The following is an 18890-nucleotide window of genomic DNA, read 5'->3' as shown; positions in this document are numbered from 1 at the left end:
GAAAAAATAATAAAAACCATTATACCTGCCGATGCCAAAATTTTATCTTTATGAGTTCAAAATTATAATTTTATCACTCCAATTCATATTACCAACGACAAGAGAGCAACGGTAAAATATCTATCCTTTTAGTTTCTTTAATAATAATAATAATAATAATTAATAATAAGTAGTCCAAATCAATCTTATCTTGGCATGCGACTTCGGGATAGTAGGAGGAGGAGGATAGCCCTACCAATGTTTACTGATTTTGTTTTGTTGGATTGGGCTGAATTATGAAAGCCCACAAATCCAATCCTCTACTGTGTAACCCGACCCAGACATTATACTACTCCACTCCACTATTTTCTGTTTTTCCCTTTTTCCTTTTCCTTTTGTTTTCTTTGAGCTCAAGCCAAACAAACTAAACCCACAACGAACAAAGAAATTAGAGAGACGCATCACAAACAAATATTATTAACCCTCCAAAGCTCAAAACACAGAAAAAAGATCTCTCAATCGGCGCCATGGCTGCTCTACAGTACTTGGAGACACAGCGCAACGCGCATCCGGAACTGGACGAGTGGTACAACTCACTTGCAGATCTGTACCAGAAGAAGCTTTGGCACCAACTCACTCTCAAACTTGAACAGTTTGTCGCTCTCGCCGTCTTTCAGGTCTATTTCTCTACGCTTTCTTCTGCTCCACTCTTGTTTAATCCTCTTTTCTGCATGTGTCATTGTTTGCTTGTTTGCTTGTGGATGTTAGTTTTTTTTTCTCTTTGTGGATCTGTTGGGATATTGTTTTTGGAAATTGTGTCTTAGGTTTCAAGAATTTTGGGGATTTAGGGTTTTGTGGTATAATTAGGGTTTTTAGAGGTGCAGTAAGTCGTTGGATTTGGTAATGAGGAGATTTGTGGTCTTGACTTTGTAATTAGGGTTTCTACGTGTGTCTGTGTGTGCGCTTGAGTTTTGATATTATTATGTGTTTTGGCTTTTTAATAAACTGGGGAAATGAAGCGAGATTTGAATCTGAGTGTTTCTCATTTTTGGTTTTCTTGTTCAATTCTTGCATAATTTAACTAGTTGAAGTTAGTTGCGTTGGTGGACTGTTGTTTATGGCTTTTGCATTTTCTTTTTGGTTTTCATTTTTACATGTTGCGGACCGAAATTTGGTAACTGTTTATTGTGGTTTAAGATGTATATGATAATCAAGAACTGTGGCTTGGTATTACATGCAGACAATCTGATTTATTTCACGAAGTTGTCATGCACATTGCAACATGTTAGTAGGAAGATCTGTTACCAAATAGTATTGTCTTTGTAGGTTTGGAATCAATATGTCAAAAGCATACAATGATTCTGGTTTTTAATCTGTTGTATTTGCTAATTTTTGTTAGCTTCTAGTAGAGTTTGAAGTGCTTATGGCTGCTCTTCAATGAGGACTTTTGGTACAATTAGCAACCTGTCAAATACCTTGAAAGCTTATGTACTTAGTTACACAGGCACGCACACACTCGCACACTTACACTTATTTTACTCTCTGATTCTCATCCCTTTACCCCTTCCCAATATACAAGAGTGCTGCTGTTTTCTGTATTTATTCACTTCCTCACTTGTATTAAAGTAACTTTCCTTAGGTTTGTTAGCCTATATGACTCAGATACTTATTTTTTATTTTTTGTTCGTTAAATTCCAGGCTGGTGATGCTCTAATACAGTTTTATCATAATTTTATCACCGACTTTGAGACAAAGATCAACCTTCTCAAGCTTGCACACTTTGCCGTTATAGTTTCTCGGCGTTATGCAGAGAAAGAAGCTGCCATTAGCTATCTTGAGGGGGTGATTGAAAAGCTTCGAGCAACTAGAGAACAGCGTATAGAAGAACCAGTCCTTTACATTAAGATGCAAATAGCCATATTCAAGCTTGAGCAGGGGGATCAGAAAGAGTGCAAGAAGCTTTTAGAAGATGGAAAGAGTACCCTTGACAGTATGACTGATATAGATCCATCCGTGTATGCCAGTTATTATTGGGTTTCGTCTCAGAACTATAAACATCGTCAGGAATTTGCTGATTTCTATAAAAGCGCTCTTCTTTATCTGGCATATACAGCAGTGGAGTCCCTCTCAGACTCATTTAAGCTGGTATGATTATAGATGTCCAAATATCTGATACAAAAGACTGATGGTGGTGTGGCTTTCTGCCATTATATTTGAGCTCTATATTTTCTCGGTTTCTTTTGGCATGCTAGCTCTGGTAATATGCATGGAACTTCTAATGCCAGATATCTAGATCTTGGTTCTCTGTAGCAATTGTTTATTTTGATTATTCCATGCCCATGGAAACTTTAAAATATTGTCTCGCCAATTTAAGTCGGGGATCAATCTCTCATTTCTTTCAGACCAGTATTATTTTGGCATTCTTCATGGGGGAAGTATGATGATCTGAAGAAAGTTCAAGCAGTGAAGTTTGGTTGTGCTTTTGTGGGTCTAGGTGCTCAACTGAGCAGTTTGTGTTTTTATTTTGTTTTTCCTATCTCCTGCTAACTTGGATATGTTATAAGTAATGACTATTTATTATTTTGAATTGCTATAAGTTCAAAACAGAGAAAATGAACTTGCCATCAAGTATAAATGAATTAAATTATTTTTGACAATGTCTTAGGCATTGTGACGATTGTCAATGACTCCTGGGTTAACGTGAATTCTTAATAGTGGTTTGAAGTTTTTTACACTACAAGCTTTAAGATGGATGGTAATTATTCTCCTAAAGCATCAAATTTTGAAGTTTTAGTATATAATAAAGATGTCTAAACATCAATTAATCTCTAGGAGTCTTGATTTCTGAATCTCTAGTTTTAATTGATTTGCTTAAAGTTATTATTTCTCTGTTTGGAATGAGAATTTATTTTAGCGATGATGTTTTTGCTGGAATTGGAATTTATGAGCATTAGGTCTGATGAAATATAGGTTGTATGGATTGTTTCTTACAGTTACTGGCACTGGTAACAGATTTTTATGAAGGAAAGAGTTAAAACAAACAGAGTAAATTCATTGGTTAAATGGTTTATATGCTTCTACTTTGCATATGTCTTGTGCTTTGCATTATCAATTATGATATGGTGTTCATGTTCACAATTTGATTCAATTTCTTATCTTTTCTTTTTAGGATTTGGCATTTGATCTTTCTCTTTCTGCGCTTTTGGGGGATAACATCTACAACTTTGGAGAGTTGCTGGCTCATCCTATAGTAGGAATATCTTCATCTCTGTTCCTTTTCTCTTTATAAATCTGTAGAGCTTTCTAACTACATTGTGGGTTTGGGATGATGAACATTTAATTTACTTCACAGATAAAGAGCCTACTGGGCACTCAGGTTGAGTGGCTCTACTACATTCTCCAGGCATTTAACTCTGGTGACTTAGTTCGCTATCAAGAATTGTGCCGTGTGCACAACACTGCCCTGAGGGCCCAGCCAGCATTAGTTCAGAATGAGCAGAAGCTATTAGAAAAGATTAACATTCTCTGCCTAATGGAAATTATCTTTAGGTATGTGTATTAGTAATATCATTTTACTTGTGGTTTGATGGCCAAAGTATAGCAGATCATGTGCCACTTGTATAAGATTATTGCTGGCTGAACTTAAATTTGCTTCCTTGCAGCCGTCCTTCTGAAAATAGAACTATTCCATTAAATGTTATTGCTGAGCGCACAAAGCTTTCCATTGAGGATGTGGAGCATCTTCTCATAAAGAGTCTCTCTGTAAGTCCAACTTTCTCTCCCAATATTGATGTTGGAACTTGGATGAGGTGCATAAATTTTGTTCACTTAATAAGATCCATCAGCATTCTTTTCAGTGGCAAACTATGTAGTTTCCATAAAGAAACCGTTTCAGATGATATATATATCTGGTAGCCCAAAAGGCGAATTGCTCATCCCATTTTCATATATGTTCATTGGGTACATGCCTGACTGCTAACATTGCTACAAACATGCAAGGCAAACTTAAAACTCTTTTAACCTTTTTGGAGGCTTGAACAAAGCAAGCACTCACCTAATTGAAGTGAAGCACATGGTTCCAAAACATCATCCTCTCCCCCTAGTTCAAAAGAACTACCAAAGGGGAAAAAACTGAATCAACAAGCACCAAAGAAAGCAAAGGATTTGAATTGATTGGTAGTTTTTGGTCTGAGGAATTCTTGATGCATAGAAACGTAGAACATGGACTATGTTTTGTTTCACATCCTGTCAGGAAATAAGTTGCATATAAACATAAAAGGGGAAAAAAAAAAGAATTGGGAAGATGGAAATAGTGAAGAAGAGGGCAATTAGTGCATGTTTTATAGGTGCTTTGTGCTCCACGAAGAGTCCTACTGAATGCACCTCACTTGTTGGCAAAAAGAGCTTTTCTGCATTATTTGTGTATAACTAGCTGCAATTTGGCTAAAATGAGTACAACTTGTTTTGTTTTCAAGCTTTTCACTTTGAACCCAAAAGACTTGGGTTCAAAGCGAAAAGCTTGAAAACACTTGAGTTGTGTAATGTGTGCCCAAAGAAGCCAAAAGATCTAGTGTGCATGGAACTGCTTCGCTAAATTTTTGTCCCAATTGCTATTGATGCTTTGTGCTGCTTTGCAAAATAATCAAATTTCCAACCAATGGCAAAAACATTTGAAGGCATAAAATTGTGACATTGACAAAATCTAGAACTGCATTAACTCAAATTTGAAAATTTCATTTGCTTCTCTGTGCACCTTTTATTGTTTGAAGTTTTTACAGTGCAAAGCTAATGCTATGATTTTGGCAACAGGTCCACCTTATTGAGGGTATAATTGATCAAGTCGAAGGAACAGTGCACGTTTCCTGGGTACAGCCAAGAGTTCTGGGGATTCCACAGATCAAATCCTTGCGAGATCGACTGGACAATTGGTTGGATAAAGTACACACTGCTTTGTTATCAGTGGAGGCAGAAACACCTGATCTAGTTGCATCATAATCCCCCCCCCCTCCCCCTCATTTCTTCCTCTTGATTTCCTTTCAGCCTACTGTAACACTTTCTTAATACAAAAGGCGGATATTGATGGGTAGCAAAATGGAGAGACAAGCTGTAAGTCGCATGGGCAGTTGAGTCAAATTTGCATGCTTCCTTTCACATTGCAGAATCCTTTTTCCTGAATCATCAATTTTTTCTTAAAGGAGCTGCATGTGTACTTTTTTCACTTGGGATTTGTTGGCTATATAATGTGGTCTGCCTGGAGGTAAGGTGAATTTGAATGCAAAGAAAAGCTTTTCTACATTTAGCATGGTTATTACTTGTTAGACCATGTATTGGTATTTCTCGCCTAAGGCGTTCAAGATGTGATCCACTTATTTGTGGGAGCAGTAACTGCATTTAATTTCTGGTAGACATTCAGTTGTTGGTTCTTTAAATGCATAAGCACTGCTGCTAAGTTGTTTCATGTTGTGTGCTGTTTCTGTGCATGTACGTCTCTATTACCTTATCTGGCAATAAATCTAACCCCAATCAATCCCATATTTAGAGGGATTTTGTGGATGTCATCCGTGATCCCTGGAAAGTCTTGGATTGATGGGGGTAATCTAGGTTTCCAGAAGGTATTCCTTCAGTTTACGTTGCGGAAGCAAATGCGATGCCTGTTTTGTACAGGGCTTACCGAATCTTTTGAAGTTTTATTTGGGTCTGGGACTGAATAGTGGAGAGAGATGCATCTCATAACACAGAAAGACTTTCAAGGTTTTCCATCAACTTTCAACCAATATTTATCTCAAAAAGAATAACACAAGTTTGCTGACATCGCAAGGTCTTCGTTTATAATGAACAAAGCCAAAGTTTTGTGAAGCCAAAGCTCAGCAAGCAGTTGCTGACTGAGCTACAGACTGCCGTGGAAGATGGAGCAGTGGAGGTTGGGCACCCAATGCCCCTGCAGTGCGTTCAAAGGCGCTGGATTGCAGTAAAAGCCCGAGTTCTCCATTTTGAGGAAAGATGGGCCGACAGCAGTAGGCTAGGCCATATACTTGTATTTATACTCAAAGCCAATACAATACAAGCGTTGCCAAACCTGCTCTCTATTCTTTAATCTCTGATTATTCTTTAGTTTAATATATAAAGTAGAAGAGCCTATCCATTAATTGTAGTATGGCTTTTCTAGGAAACATAACATCTGATGCTCTTAACTCGCAATCGGCGACCATCAATTCTACATCATATAATTCTCGCCATTATATTTCTTAAAACTTATTCACGAAAATTACTTATTTTGGGAGGCTGAAGTTGAGTTGTTTCTGGTTGGACAAGGTCTCTACGGGTTTGTTGACGGCAACGATATCTGTCCACTTGAATTTCTTCAACAACACATCAACACCAAGTCTCTAATTCTTGGTTGCACTGCTTTGAAAGCTGTTTGGGACACATTATCTTTTATTTTGGCCTCACCTTCCATTACTCGTATAATGTCCTTTCATTCAGCTTTACTGGGATTGGAGCAATCTCTGGATGAGACTGTCACAGCATATCCGTAGCGAGGAAAACCATACCATGATGGACATAAGGAACTTGACTTGACTGATTTTTTTTTTTTTATCAATATCATCCGGAATAGCTTATGTATATCTCGATTAATTTTATTAATTTTAAAATTAACGATCATATAAACTTTCATTGACCCTGAAAAAACTCTAACTTATGATTATTAAAAAAAAAACTTAAAACTTGACCAACTTTTAATTATTTAAATTACTGTGTTTGGAGTTTAAAGACCTTGTTACCACCGTCGTTGCAACGCACAAACCAGTGCCACTGATCTTATAATGTCCTTCAATGGTCATGATGGATTATGGTAAGGGATTTGACAATAGACCGACTTCACATGTTACTTCTACTTGATGTCTAGACATGAACGCCATCATGTTATAACCCACATCGAACCTTATACTGGTTCAAATCATCTCGAGGTTGGTAATGGTAAGGGACTCTCTATCTCTCATCTTTGTGATTCCTTCATTTCAACATCTACCAACACCTTGCGAGTCCATTTTCTCTTGAAAATAAAGCCCTTTTTAAATTTCATGGTGATTCATGTTTCCACGAGGAGCAAGTGTCCAAGGCTATCCTTCAGCGTTAAAGATGACCTTTCTTGGCTAGACAAGCCCTCCTCTAAATTGATCCCTCGTGCATTGTCTATTGTTTGTTCCACTTCTGACATTCGGTATAGATGTCTTGGTTATCCTCACACTGACGTCTTCCATCACTTGTTTTTGAATAAACACAATTTTGGTTATTTTTTTCTAGCTCATCTTTTCAGTATACTGCTTGTCCTTTGTACAGATCTAGTAGATTGTCATTAGGTCGTTCAAAACATATGAACTCTGCTTTGTTGGGGTTATTGTTTAGTGATGTTCGGGTCCCTCTTCCACGTTCTCATTTGAAGGGTACCGCCTTCACTTCATTGTTTTTACAGGCCATTTTTCCAAATTTACAAGGTATTTTTCCATGCGTGCTAAATCATATGCTTTAGTGTTTTTATTCAATTTTATACCATGGTTGAAAAGCAATTCAACACTAGCATTAAACAGCTCTAGATAGATTGTGGCTATGAATCCATCTCTGTGATGTCGGCATTGTTCATTGCTCGAGTTTTCTACTTTCTTTGCTCGTACTATCATCATAAAATGAACTATCGCTCTTCTCCATGTGTTTTTCTTGGCCATAGCCTTTTTTCATATTGATTATCATTGTATGGATTTGTATTTTTTAATATTAGACGTCATTGCACTTCCTTCGGACTCCTCTCCTCTTCCTCATTAGACACTTGGGGTCTATTATCCTAGCCAAACTTTTCTAAGCCTTCATTCCTTTCCATCCCTATCAACAACTCAATCTTCTTCCTTCCTTCGATCTCCCTCCCCTTTTTTGACTTACCCTCGTCCTTATCACCGTCTCGTATTGTCTTTCATTCTCTTTTTTTCATTTTTATCTTCGTTTTCCTTACTTCGTCTTAACGTCTTGGTCGATCTTAGTCCCTCCTCTCCTCTTTCTTTACCGTTTTCTCCTCTATGCCATCGTATCTGCATCATGCTATGACCTTATATCATTGTCAATATACTTCTCAACTAGTTCTTGTCACCGTACTAATCCTGAGTTCAACCCTTATTTGTAATAACACATGGTTGCTCGTTCCTACTCTGTTTTCATGAATATTGTGAGTTGTAAATGGGTGTAAATGATTATGTTAAATGCTATAAGGCGTGCCTTGTGGCCAAATGGTATCAGGAGGGGTTGATTTTGAGGAGATGATCAACCTGGTTTTCAAACCGTACACAATTCAAATAGTCTTGAGCATCAGTCCCTCTCATGGCCGACTGGTTCGTTAGTTAGATGTGCATAGTGCCTTTCTCAATAGGCATCTTAACACTGATGTGTATATGCAGCAACACCCAGGTTTTGTTGATCTTACTTCGTCGCATCATATTTACAAACTTCATCGGTCTTTGTATACATCAAAACAGGCGTCCTGGATTTGGTTCAATCGTCTCCATAGCTACTTAATTTCCTTGGGTTTTCATAGCTCTCAGGCTGATCCATCACTCCTCATTCTCTATATCATGAAGGCTACGATATATACCTTAATCTATACCAATGGTATATTTCTAACCAATAAAATCAAACATGGGATATCATGTCGTGACAACAATTCGGACAATTTTGACCATTGTTGCTTCCTGGTCTTGGCCTCTTTTACCAGATAAATATAAAAAATATGTTTCTTCATGGTGATCTCAAAAAGGACATCTATACGTGACTCTTGTTGGGTCTGCCCAATTCTTTTTCTGAGAATGTTTGCAAGTTGAAACGTTCATAGTTTGAAAGAAGCTCCTCATGCATGGTTTAAGAAATTATGTTCTACTTTGAGGAAGCTTTCTTTTGTGCAACTTATTTATTCATCAAACATTAGATGTTATGGATGACATTCTTCTTATAAGCACTAACTTTGTTCATAACTTCAACAATCCTTGAGTTCATCCTTCCATATGAATGACTTAGGTCCTCTCCACCATTTTTTGGGTTTGGAGGTTCATGCGACTTCCAAGGAAATCTTCTTGAATCAACGTAAGTATACCACCAATCATATTTTCTTTGCAGGTTTTGTTGATGCTACTCCTGTTGATGCACCAATGGAGATCAATCTTAAGTTGAGAAAGGAAGAAGGGGATCTTTTGTGTAAATTGTACTCTCTACCGCAAGTTTGTTGGGAGCTTGGTTTACATGACTAGTACTCGTCCAGACATTGCTTTGTTTGTTCAACAAGTGAGCCAATTCCTAGCTTTTCCGGTTGTAGTTCATCGCATCATACCACTTATGAGTTGCTCTTTCCATTTGATTCTCCATTGACTTTGACAACTTAATTACTACAATACTGATTGGTTGGCTGTCTAGACAGTCATTGTTCTACCACTGGCTTGTGCATATTTCTTGGTGATGCTCTTGTTTCTTGGAAGGACAAGATACAGGCAATGGCCTCCAAGTTTTCTACCAAGGTTGAATGTTGTGCTATGTCCACTACATGTGCTCCGATCATTTGGCTTTGAGGTCTGCTTGTTGAGATCAAGGTTTTGCTCAAACCAATCCTACTCTTGTTGCGATCAAGGTTTTGCTCGGACTAATCCTCCTCTTACAAAAGTTGACTCGACATCAATTCTTAATTGGCAGCAAATTGCTGCTGATTGATCTCCCAGCATCAATTTGGATGTGTTATTAAATCTATTTTTGTTATCAAGTCTATTTTAGACAATACAGCTATTATTGACTTTAATCTATTATAAATACTTCATAAGTTGCGCACCATTTATGACACCAATTTAAAGACAGTTCAACATTTCACCAAATGATTTCATCCCCCACCTATTTATAAAAATTGGTAATACGTGCAGAACTGTGAAAGCAAAGTTTTCCCACCAGCACGCTCCATCAAGGAGAAAGTAGATTGATTCCACCTGATTCCCTCACCAATGTCATCAATAAAAATTGACCTCACAATGAAAGATCACAAACAAGTGACTTATTTAGAAGGTTTAGGATACTGGTGATGAAATTAATTTCCTTTATACATGTTATAAAGGAAATGTAAGGAATTCAAGAGCATCACTCTTGCCTAACAAATGGTGAGGAGCTCATGTCAGTACTACTGTAGAATGAATCCTCAGCTCCACCATAGTAATTATCCTCTTTCTCCTCATCCCACTTCAGAACCTCCCTTGTGTACTTAAATGCCTCATCAATTGTCACTCGGTCCCTTGCCCTAGCTTGCCATACAAAAAGTTTACGGCCTGTGATGGAAGCATATAGATCTTTAAACTTCATTGCAACATAGTAGTAGGCCTGGTGAGCAAGTGATTGGTTGTTGTGGTGAGGTTGCACCGGACTGAAGTCATTAAACCACTCACAAGCACTTAAGTGCACCCGATTAACCTTCTCTTCGAAGACATCGTACTTGTTAAGTATCAGCACAAAAGGTGTATCCTTAAAGCATGGGTGCCTAATCATTGTCTCAAATAGCTCCTTGCTTTCTATCATCTTGTTCCGAAGTAGAGATCCAGTGCCACTACTCTCTGGCACAAGCCACATTTGATCGTAGTCACTAAGGGCTACACAGAATACCACTGCTTGAACGTCTTCAAACATTTCCACCCATTTACATCCCTCATTCATTCCCTTTGCATTTACTCTAATCAGTTGATATCTGAAAAAAGAAAATTGCAGGCATGAATACTCGAATTCAGCCAACATAATGAAAGAAAAAAGAGTATCGATTTTCAAGTTCAAATGCCATGAACTTGAAGTGTGTTTGTGTGTGCAAAAATTCAAGGTCCCAATATATATGAAGTGTGTTTCTGAATTTGATGTCTTGTAGAGAGAGAGGGAGGGAGAGAGAGAGATTCTGACCTTAGATGTGTGCACTTCCACACAAGGTCAGTTATCATGAAAATGTGTTAGTTTTCATTAAGGCATGCTGTCTTTCCATTAAAAAAAAAAGGTCTGAGCTAGGGTGCTCACAATGTGAATGCCTCTAGTAAAGTTGAAGAAATCTGTTAATTTTATTTTATTTTTCTGTTTTGTGCTACAGTTGGCATATTTTGTGGATTACGCAGAACAGTATAGAAAACTTACCTGGTCAGAGGTGGAGGTGGAGCATCCAGATTAGTTGTGTATGTTTCAGACATTGGACTCCGATCATCAAGGGAAAATTCGATGAAAGCAAGACCATTTCCTTGGGTGACCCCTTCTGCATAGAGAATATCACGTTCAGAAGGTTCGTATTCATTGCTTGAGATCTCAACAGCCTGAAAGAAAGAAGGCCACATGATATAGCCATTCAAGACCATAATGGTAATTAAAGTTTATCTAGGATCAAAATATGTAATAGACATCCATTAAATGCGAGACACCAACAATGTTAGAATTAACAACTTGGTGATTAAGAAGAATTCAGAAATAAACAAATGGCATATTGCAACTGCTAAATCTTGTACAACCAACTGATGTAAAATGCAGAATTCTACCCGACTCAAGAAGTACTCGGCAACATCTGGAAGGAAGTGAAGCTCATCTTTTCTTCTATATGTTTCCTGTGTAGCAGGATCTCTCCACACCTCCTCAACTAATGGAGCGTACTCACGTGTTGCTGCAGGGAAGAAAGCATCCAAATCTCCAGTGGCTATGATATCCAGTAGCCAGTCAGAGAAATGCTTCAACCTTGGGTTGATCGAATAGATACAGTGATTAGTTTCACTATGGTCAACATCTCCACCTAGAAAGAGCAAACAAATGATAGCCTCCATCAGATTACTCAAAGGTTTAGTGTTTAGCTCTGATTGAAAAAAAAAAATGCACTGAATTATTTTCCCTCCACCCACCGAAGAAAAAGATAATAATAAAAAAAAAAAAACCATAACCCCATTTAGAACCATTTCATGATAAATTCCTAAAAATAACGTCAAGATTACTGGAAATTGCCCTAACTTGCCACTCTTCCTTTATGGCCGGCGCGTGTCATCTAAAGGTAGTCAGTTTATCATCGGTAGCCATTTCTTTTTTTCCCCTTCATTTCTCTCTCCTGCATAGAGAGATGCACTCTAGTCCTTATTTTTATTGCCTCTCCAGTTTCAGTCCTTTTAGTTTTGATTGTTTATTTTTGTCATTTTCCCTTCTGTTAAATTTTTATGATTTTTCAATTTAATCCTTCAATTCTAATTTCTATATATAATATTTTTCAGTTTAGTCCATCTACTATTGATTTCTTATTTTGTTTCTTTTTTTCTTTTGTCAAAATTTTTATGCTTTCAATTTTATCCTTCAGGTCAATTTTATGTTTTTGTTTTTTCAATAATAATAAAAAAATTCAATTTGGTCCTTCTTCTTTTGATTTCTTGGTTTTTTTTTCTTGACTCTTTTGTCAAAGTTGTTATGGTTTTCAATTTTATCTTTCAAATCAAATTTATGGCTTTTGTTTTTTCAACAACAACAACAACAACAACAATAATAATAATGGTAATGATGATAGTTTATTATGATTGTAATGGTGTTAATGATAATAATGATTGTGATGATAATATTAATAATTGTGATCATAATTAAAATAACAATAACAGCAACAACAATGATAATAATGATAGTAGTAATAATACTACTAATAGTAATAGTGATAACAATAATAACAATAATAGTAATTTTATGGTTAGTAGTAGTAGTAATTTTATGGTGGTGGTGATGGTAGTGATAATAATCAAAATGACTTTGGAATAATGTGTTTTGGCATATTAGTTTATTTTCTCTTCAATTTAACACTCCCATCAAAAATTTGTCCTTTTTTATTAATTTTTTTTTATCCATTGTTCTTTTGAATAAGTGTTATTCCTTTTTTATGTAGTTCTTCAATTTTAATTTTTCATGTATTTTTTTTTATTTGGTCCTTATTATTTGAATTTCTTTTTTTTTCTTAACCCTTTTATAAAAGTTTTATTGGTTTTTTATCTCATCCTTCAATCCAGATTTAAGGTGTGTTATTTTTTCTCAATTTTTTCCTCACTCTTTTATTTTTTTTTTCTTTTTGCTTGAGTTATTTTTCTTTTCAATTAAACCCTTCAATTATAAAAATTTAGTTGCCCTCTAATTTATTTTTTATTTAGATTTTCACCATTGTTCTTTTAATTATAATTTTTTATTTTAGATCTTTTTGTGTAGTTAATTTTTTCCCCCGGTTAAGTTTTTATGTGTTTGTTGACCCGGTCCAATTTTTTCATCTTTTTTTATCTAATTTCATGCTTCCACTGTTTTTTTCCAAGGTATCGTAATATTATATTTTTTTGGAAAAAAAATCTGATTAATATTATTGTCTTTTCTTTTACCATCTAATTAAAATAAAACCAACTCATTAATCTCAGTTTGTGTTATACATCAAATAGTTAATTTCTCTTATTTCTTTAGAACATGTTAGCATCACCTAGACATCGTTTTTCATGAAAAAAATACAGACCGTTTGCATCACTTAATATCGTTTTTCAGAAAAAATACAAACCCGCAGCATAGCACAAGCCCATGCCTAGTTGCCACTAAATCTTATGGCATGCAATAACAGTGTCGTTTCCTTCTTTAGCATGCTTTTTTCTATATCGAGCATTTTGTAGAGCTAATCAGCAGCAATCTCCCTCTCTCATGTTAAAAATATCTCATTTGAATGTTCTCTACATTAATGTTATAAGTAAATTATAATGGAAGTTTCTTTTCTAATAAGATGAATACATTACTCCTATTTTATGTTGTGATTTCAACACTTTTTAAGCATAAATAATATTATAATTTTAATTTTTAAGGGACTTTATAAAAAAGAATGTTGAATGAAACTTGTTAATTTTTCTATATATGTAAAAAATTAATTTAGTTAGCATCTAAATCTTGGGTTTTACAATTTTAGTTTACGAACTCCCCAAAAATTTAAGATTAAAAAGTGATTGTTATAGGCTTTTATTGAATAAATATTTGATAACATACAAGTACAGAATATACCCAAGAATTTTAATGCTGAAAAGAAAAACTAGAAATTAAGATATTACCTGCATCTGAGTTTTGGTCTTCGTCACCAAGCGACTTCATCCAAGAGGCTTCCTCCTCAAAGCGCTCCCGCCCATCAAGCAAAATGCTAAGATATTTGTACATATTGCTCTGGATCATCAACTTGATATCTTGCAAATCTTCCGCAGTAAACTTGCTCCCGTACAAAAATTTGGCCTGTTTAAGTGATGCATAATGCACATCAAGAAAGATATCAGCAATCATAAAAAGACATTTCAAGTTCTAGCACGGGGCTTTAGTAAAAATGACTAGAAATTTTGCATCTTATCGAACTCAGGTTGAGTTGTAATTCTATTGAAAAATGCAAGAGAGAGTCTGATCTTTATCCTGCATGCATTGAGCCCAAGATATCTCAAGTTCTTCACTCTATCTTAGCGAAATATGGTTGGTAAAAAGTTTTGTTTGCATCACTTGAAGTTGACTAGTAATGCATAGTTTAAATAGAATTCAGTAAATGGCTCAAAACTTGAACAAGGTAATACAACACCCAGTGCAATCAATGAACTTGTTGCTCCAATTAAGTTTGACTTCGAGTAAGAAACAAATTATCAAAATGAAGTTGCTGATTGGACATGACAACTCTTACAAACAAAAATGATAGCTAATCATTTGGATAACCATCCCATGTGACAAGAACAAAAACCTCAAAATAACCACATTCAAGATGGAAATTCGAACACAAATACAGGAAAATTTGTGTTTCAGAAACCTTAACCAACTCATAAAAGGTTATATTTACCAAGTGTCAACCCCCTAACAATGAGTTCTTAATTAGATGGGCAGATAGGGCCCATGCTAAGAATTTCAGATCCACTTCAAATGTGTGATGAAAATTTTACAGTTGACTACTCTCTAGACCATAGCCAATCAAAGCACCAACAGAAAGGCCATACCTGCTTGAAGATAGTGCTAGTTCCAGAGCCTTGAATCCCAAGTAGAAGAAGTTTCTGTACTTTTTTCTGCTCTAGATAATTTGGAACGGTGGTGTAATTGCTGGCCTCATCTCTCTGTCCATGAGGTTGACCATGGGGCACAGGCAAAGAGAAAAGTGTACTAACAATCCTAGTTGATGCCTGTCTAGCAAAGAGCAAATCCAAATGATCAATACAGGACCTATGATTTTATACTGACCACAAACTTCTAATAAGGAGTTTCCAGCACATACCTTCTCCCAAATATTTCCCCTGATATTATTCTGACCTTCCTCTTCATAACGACCATCATCATAGACCCAAAAATGAGTGTCTCGAGGACACTGCACCTTCGCCAGCTAAAACATTAGGAAACCAGGTTAGCTATTGCGTTGGACATGAACCAAAGTGACTAAAAGCACAGACAGTACACAATAATACATCTACTCAGTAAGGAAGACCAATCCAAAAACTCAGTCTAGCTATGGTAGCAACCAATTATGCCCACAAGAACACTAAAAGGAAATAAAGTATTGTTGTGCAACATCAATAATACACTACTAAACATTCACAAGCTGGGCTGAAGTATAAGGTTAAGCTGTTCTCCAGCTATGACTGAAATTGGGCATCATAACCAAGCAGTGACCATGCTGAATTCAACTAGCATGAAGCGTTATTTGGCTCGTCTGCATCCACAGCTACTATCTCTCCATGACATACTTTCTAGCCTTCACCAATCTACATGCATCTCTGTTTAGAGATTCTCTATCTTTACACTCATTAGCATCCCTAATGGTGACAATATATTCAAGGCCTACAGTCTATGTTTAAACATGCATGAACTACATGCTGCAGCTTCATGACTGCTTATACTTATACGAGCATTGCATTCTTCATTTATGGGAACAGAGCTTTAGACCACTTTGGAAGGGGATATACAATAATTGTGGGAATTCATAAGACATTGTCATTTTAACATATCTAGTTTTTCCCGTAAACACAAAATGGTAACACAATTTATTAACAGTATCAACTTAAGATTTCAACCTACCACCCTGCTCATCTTTTGTCAATGCTGAGTGCAAATGAAAATGTCAGCAATAAAAAAAAAAAAAAAAACAAGGCATTGTCCAATTTCCTCCAGGAAAAATTGGAGATTTAAAGCAAAATTGAAATCAGAAAGTTCCCTCCCAAGCATTTGTAGTCAGCAATTAAAATAGGAAAATGTGCTTGAAATAATTTTTCTGTAAATGGAAGTGCCTAACAAATCCTATTACTTTATGAACTACACAAGAAAACTTGACAAATCCAATATTTTGTAAACTAAGTGAGAGAACTTGGGATAAGAACAACAAGCCTAAATGAGGTTGAATACCGACAACCCCAAAATGATTATCAAAATGTAGATACACATGAGGAATGTGCACTGAAGTTCATAAAAGCAAAGGATAAAAATCAAATCCCAAACTACCTAGCAGCTATTTTCATTTATCTAGTAAGAATCTAAATGTTGCTGTTTGCATCACACACCAGTACAAGAATAACTGGATGAAGAACTTACTTTTAGAACCCTCAGTTCAAGTTTGGTTATTTCCCGACCATTAATGTAAACCTCCGTGCGACCATTGCTTGCATTAGGGCTGAGTTTCCCTGTGAAATTTAAGTTTGAACTAAAGATTCTATCTGGTTTTTCTCCCTCCTGCAAAATAGCAAGTAAAAACCTTTAATTCATGCTAGCCTGAAGGAATTTAAATTTTTTTTCCCACAAGGTCAGGTAGAAAGAGACCTGAGTGATATTTTCTCAATTTGAATTTTAAAATTCAACTCACCTTTCCCCAAAGACCAGATTCCTTGTCATACCAATATCTACCAGGTTTCAATTTCCGCGGAGGTAATGGGCATCCAAGTAATTCAGACATCTCTTCTGGTTTCAGAGGATATCCATTCACAATCAACTGCTCTGGCCGAAGCTGATTACCCGAACATTCTTTCTCTGCTTTCATAATTTGCTTGACTTCCAAAGGACTGAGTAATCGTGACAAAACCCTTGAATGTTTGCCCAACTTTGACCTCTTTGATTCATCAATTGGTTGACCAATGCATGTCACACACTTGCGCCCTTCAGGCATAGATCCCATGGCTCGAAGCACACAATTGCTGCAATACTTAGCATCACAAACCAAGCACGATTCCTTGGTTTCCCACCTCCCCTTTCCACACCTGTAACAAACCCTACTTTTTTTCTTCTTCTTTTCCTTTGCAACTCCAACGTACCCTGGATAATCTAGCTTCTCTACATCTTTCCTCTCAGATCGATCAACAGTGTTAAATGTAACAACTGGCACTCTCTTTACTTCATTAGCCATTTGTTTTGGAGGATGACTAAGAGAATTTTGGACTGACCCTGGAGAAGCTGAAGCTGAAGCAGAAGAAAATTCAGGGTTTTGCAAGACAGAGACTACTGACTCTGAGCTTGCTGATATTCTAGGACTTTGATTAGGTGAACCAGTGACACCAGCTATTCGAGACACGGGTAAAGGAATTGGTTCAATTACTGGAGGACCTGGATTTGAAACCAATCTTTGTGATTCTGAAAGCGGTTCTGCTGTCAGGATCACATGAGAAATTACATCAAGAGGTTCAACTTTCGGGACATCATAAGAGACTGGTGGGCCATCATACACCATCGCTATAGAATAATCAAGCTCGGTCTCATCTTCAGGAAGAGGAACTCCTGGAGGAAGCATCTTTCTCACCAATTCCCGCCAGCTCTCTCCCTCTCTGCTCTCCATTTCTTCAACTATAACACCAGTTAACTATAGTCTTTACCTTCAATATCAACTAATAACTTCACAAGAATCACTCATATCCAAATTAAGAAAATGCAACTTCATGGAACTGCTACCAACAAGCAAACCATTAATGTTGCAGCAAACAAAAGATCCACAAAAAAAAAACCACTAAAAAAAGTTGAATGGCAGATTGTAGGCGATAATCTTGATGAGGACTTGGAATCAAAACCAGAAATAATCAAGCAGCCGCAATCAACAGTCGTATACCCCCACCTGGGTCAGCCTTTGAAGCCTTCATATTTGAACGAATAAATCACAAACTGATCAATAATTTGATCCAAATTCAAATTAACATGAACCAAATTCAACCATAGCAAAGAAGAACCAGTTTATACAAAATACCATCTGAGCTTAAATCATGTCAAAGTCAAAAAAGAAAAATTCAAACTGAAACGTATCCAAACTCGGTACTTTTTAGAGTCAATGCATGAGCTTTCAACAAAAACAGCCAAATCCCAAATCAAATCAAATCAAGTTACAGTCAAAATCAAATAGCAAAACTGGAATTTCCCGTCTGTCTTCAAGCTTTAAATTAACAGAAAATAAACAATTTTTACTAAGTCCAAAGTTAGAAAATCAAAGTTCATACAGTAAGAACTAATCACTAAGTCCCCCAGAACTTTAAGAACCAATGACTAATCCAATACAAAAGAAAAGAAAAACCAACCAAGAAAGGAATCCAGAAAAGGGAATCTGATAAATGCCCTTGAGCATAAACTTTCAAGTTTTCTAAAGTGATAGAGCGCATAGAGAGAGGAATAGAGACCATAGAGAGAGAGAGAGAGAGTAAGGCACCTGAACAAAGGGACGGAATGAGAGAGAGCTTGAGAAAAATCTATGAAGAAGAAGAAGGTACTGAGCTTTTCGAACCACTATTTCTACTTCTGCTTCTACTGCTAACTAGTATGCTTTGAAGAAACCAAAAGGAGAGACAGGGTAAAGCATTAAGCTTTTTAGCGCTCCATTCTTATGCAGAGGGAGTGTGATATACAGGTGATGATAGGGT

General features: G+C 36.4%; 2 protein-coding genes and 1 long non-coding RNA gene across 5 annotated transcripts; 2 read left to right on the top strand and 1 right to left on the bottom strand.

Annotated features, from left to right (window-relative positions):
* The first annotated feature begins 365 nt into the window (after positions 1 to 365).
* LOC7456105 (26S proteasome non-ATPase regulatory subunit 13 homolog A) lies at positions 366 to 5437 on the top strand. The gene is made up of 6 exons (XM_002304324.4): positions 366 to 656; positions 1678 to 2124; positions 3149 to 3229; positions 3332 to 3528; positions 3642 to 3741; positions 4789 to 5437. Exons 1-6 carry the CDS (start codon positions 507 to 509, stop codon positions 4972 to 4974), a joined length of 1161 nt encoding a protein of 386 aa, XP_002304360.1. The 5' UTR covers positions 366 to 506; the 3' UTR covers positions 4975 to 5437.
* A 1478-nt stretch (positions 5438 to 6915) lies between these two features.
* Positions 6916 to 9805, top strand: LOC112326964 (uncharacterized). The gene is made up of 2 exons (XR_002980978.2): positions 6916 to 7475; positions 9136 to 9805. It is a non-coding gene; the product is annotated as an uncharacterized LOC112326964 (long non-coding RNA).
* A 134-nt stretch (positions 9806 to 9939) lies between these two features.
* LOC7456103 (extra-large guanine nucleotide-binding protein 3) lies at positions 9940 to 18875 on the bottom strand. Of its 3 annotated transcripts, none has more exons than XM_002303410.4 (9): positions 18680 to 18875; positions 16862 to 18116; positions 16594 to 16731; positions 15287 to 15391; positions 15015 to 15194; positions 14103 to 14277; positions 11553 to 11800; positions 11161 to 11333; positions 9940 to 10732 (listed from the first exon to the last, which is right to left on the bottom strand). In XM_002303410.4, the coding sequence occupies exons 2-9, from the start codon at positions 17822 to 17824 to the stop codon at positions 10135 to 10137; spliced, it is 2580 nt and encodes an 859-aa protein (XP_002303446.2). In that variant the 5' UTR covers positions 17825 to 18116; positions 18680 to 18875; the 3' UTR covers positions 9940 to 10134. The 3 variants fall into 3 exon arrangements, with proteins under 3 accessions (XP_002303446.2, XP_024453524.1, XP_052307412.1); XM_024597756.2 differs by having other exon boundaries at positions 16862 to 17930; XM_052451452.1 differs by lacking the exon at positions 18680 to 18875 and having other exon boundaries at positions 16862 to 18144.
* Positions 18876 to 18890: the final 15 nt, after the last annotated feature.

The sequence above is a fragment of the Populus trichocarpa genome, chromosome 3 (assembly GCF_000002775.5).
Source record: "Populus trichocarpa isolate Nisqually-1 chromosome 3, P.trichocarpa_v4.1, whole genome shotgun sequence".
Lineage (NCBI taxonomy): Eukaryota > Viridiplantae > Streptophyta > Magnoliopsida > Malpighiales > Salicaceae > Populus > Populus trichocarpa.
The sequence above is the reverse complement of the archived record's forward strand: the minus strand, read 5'-3'. Positions and strand labels throughout refer to the sequence as shown.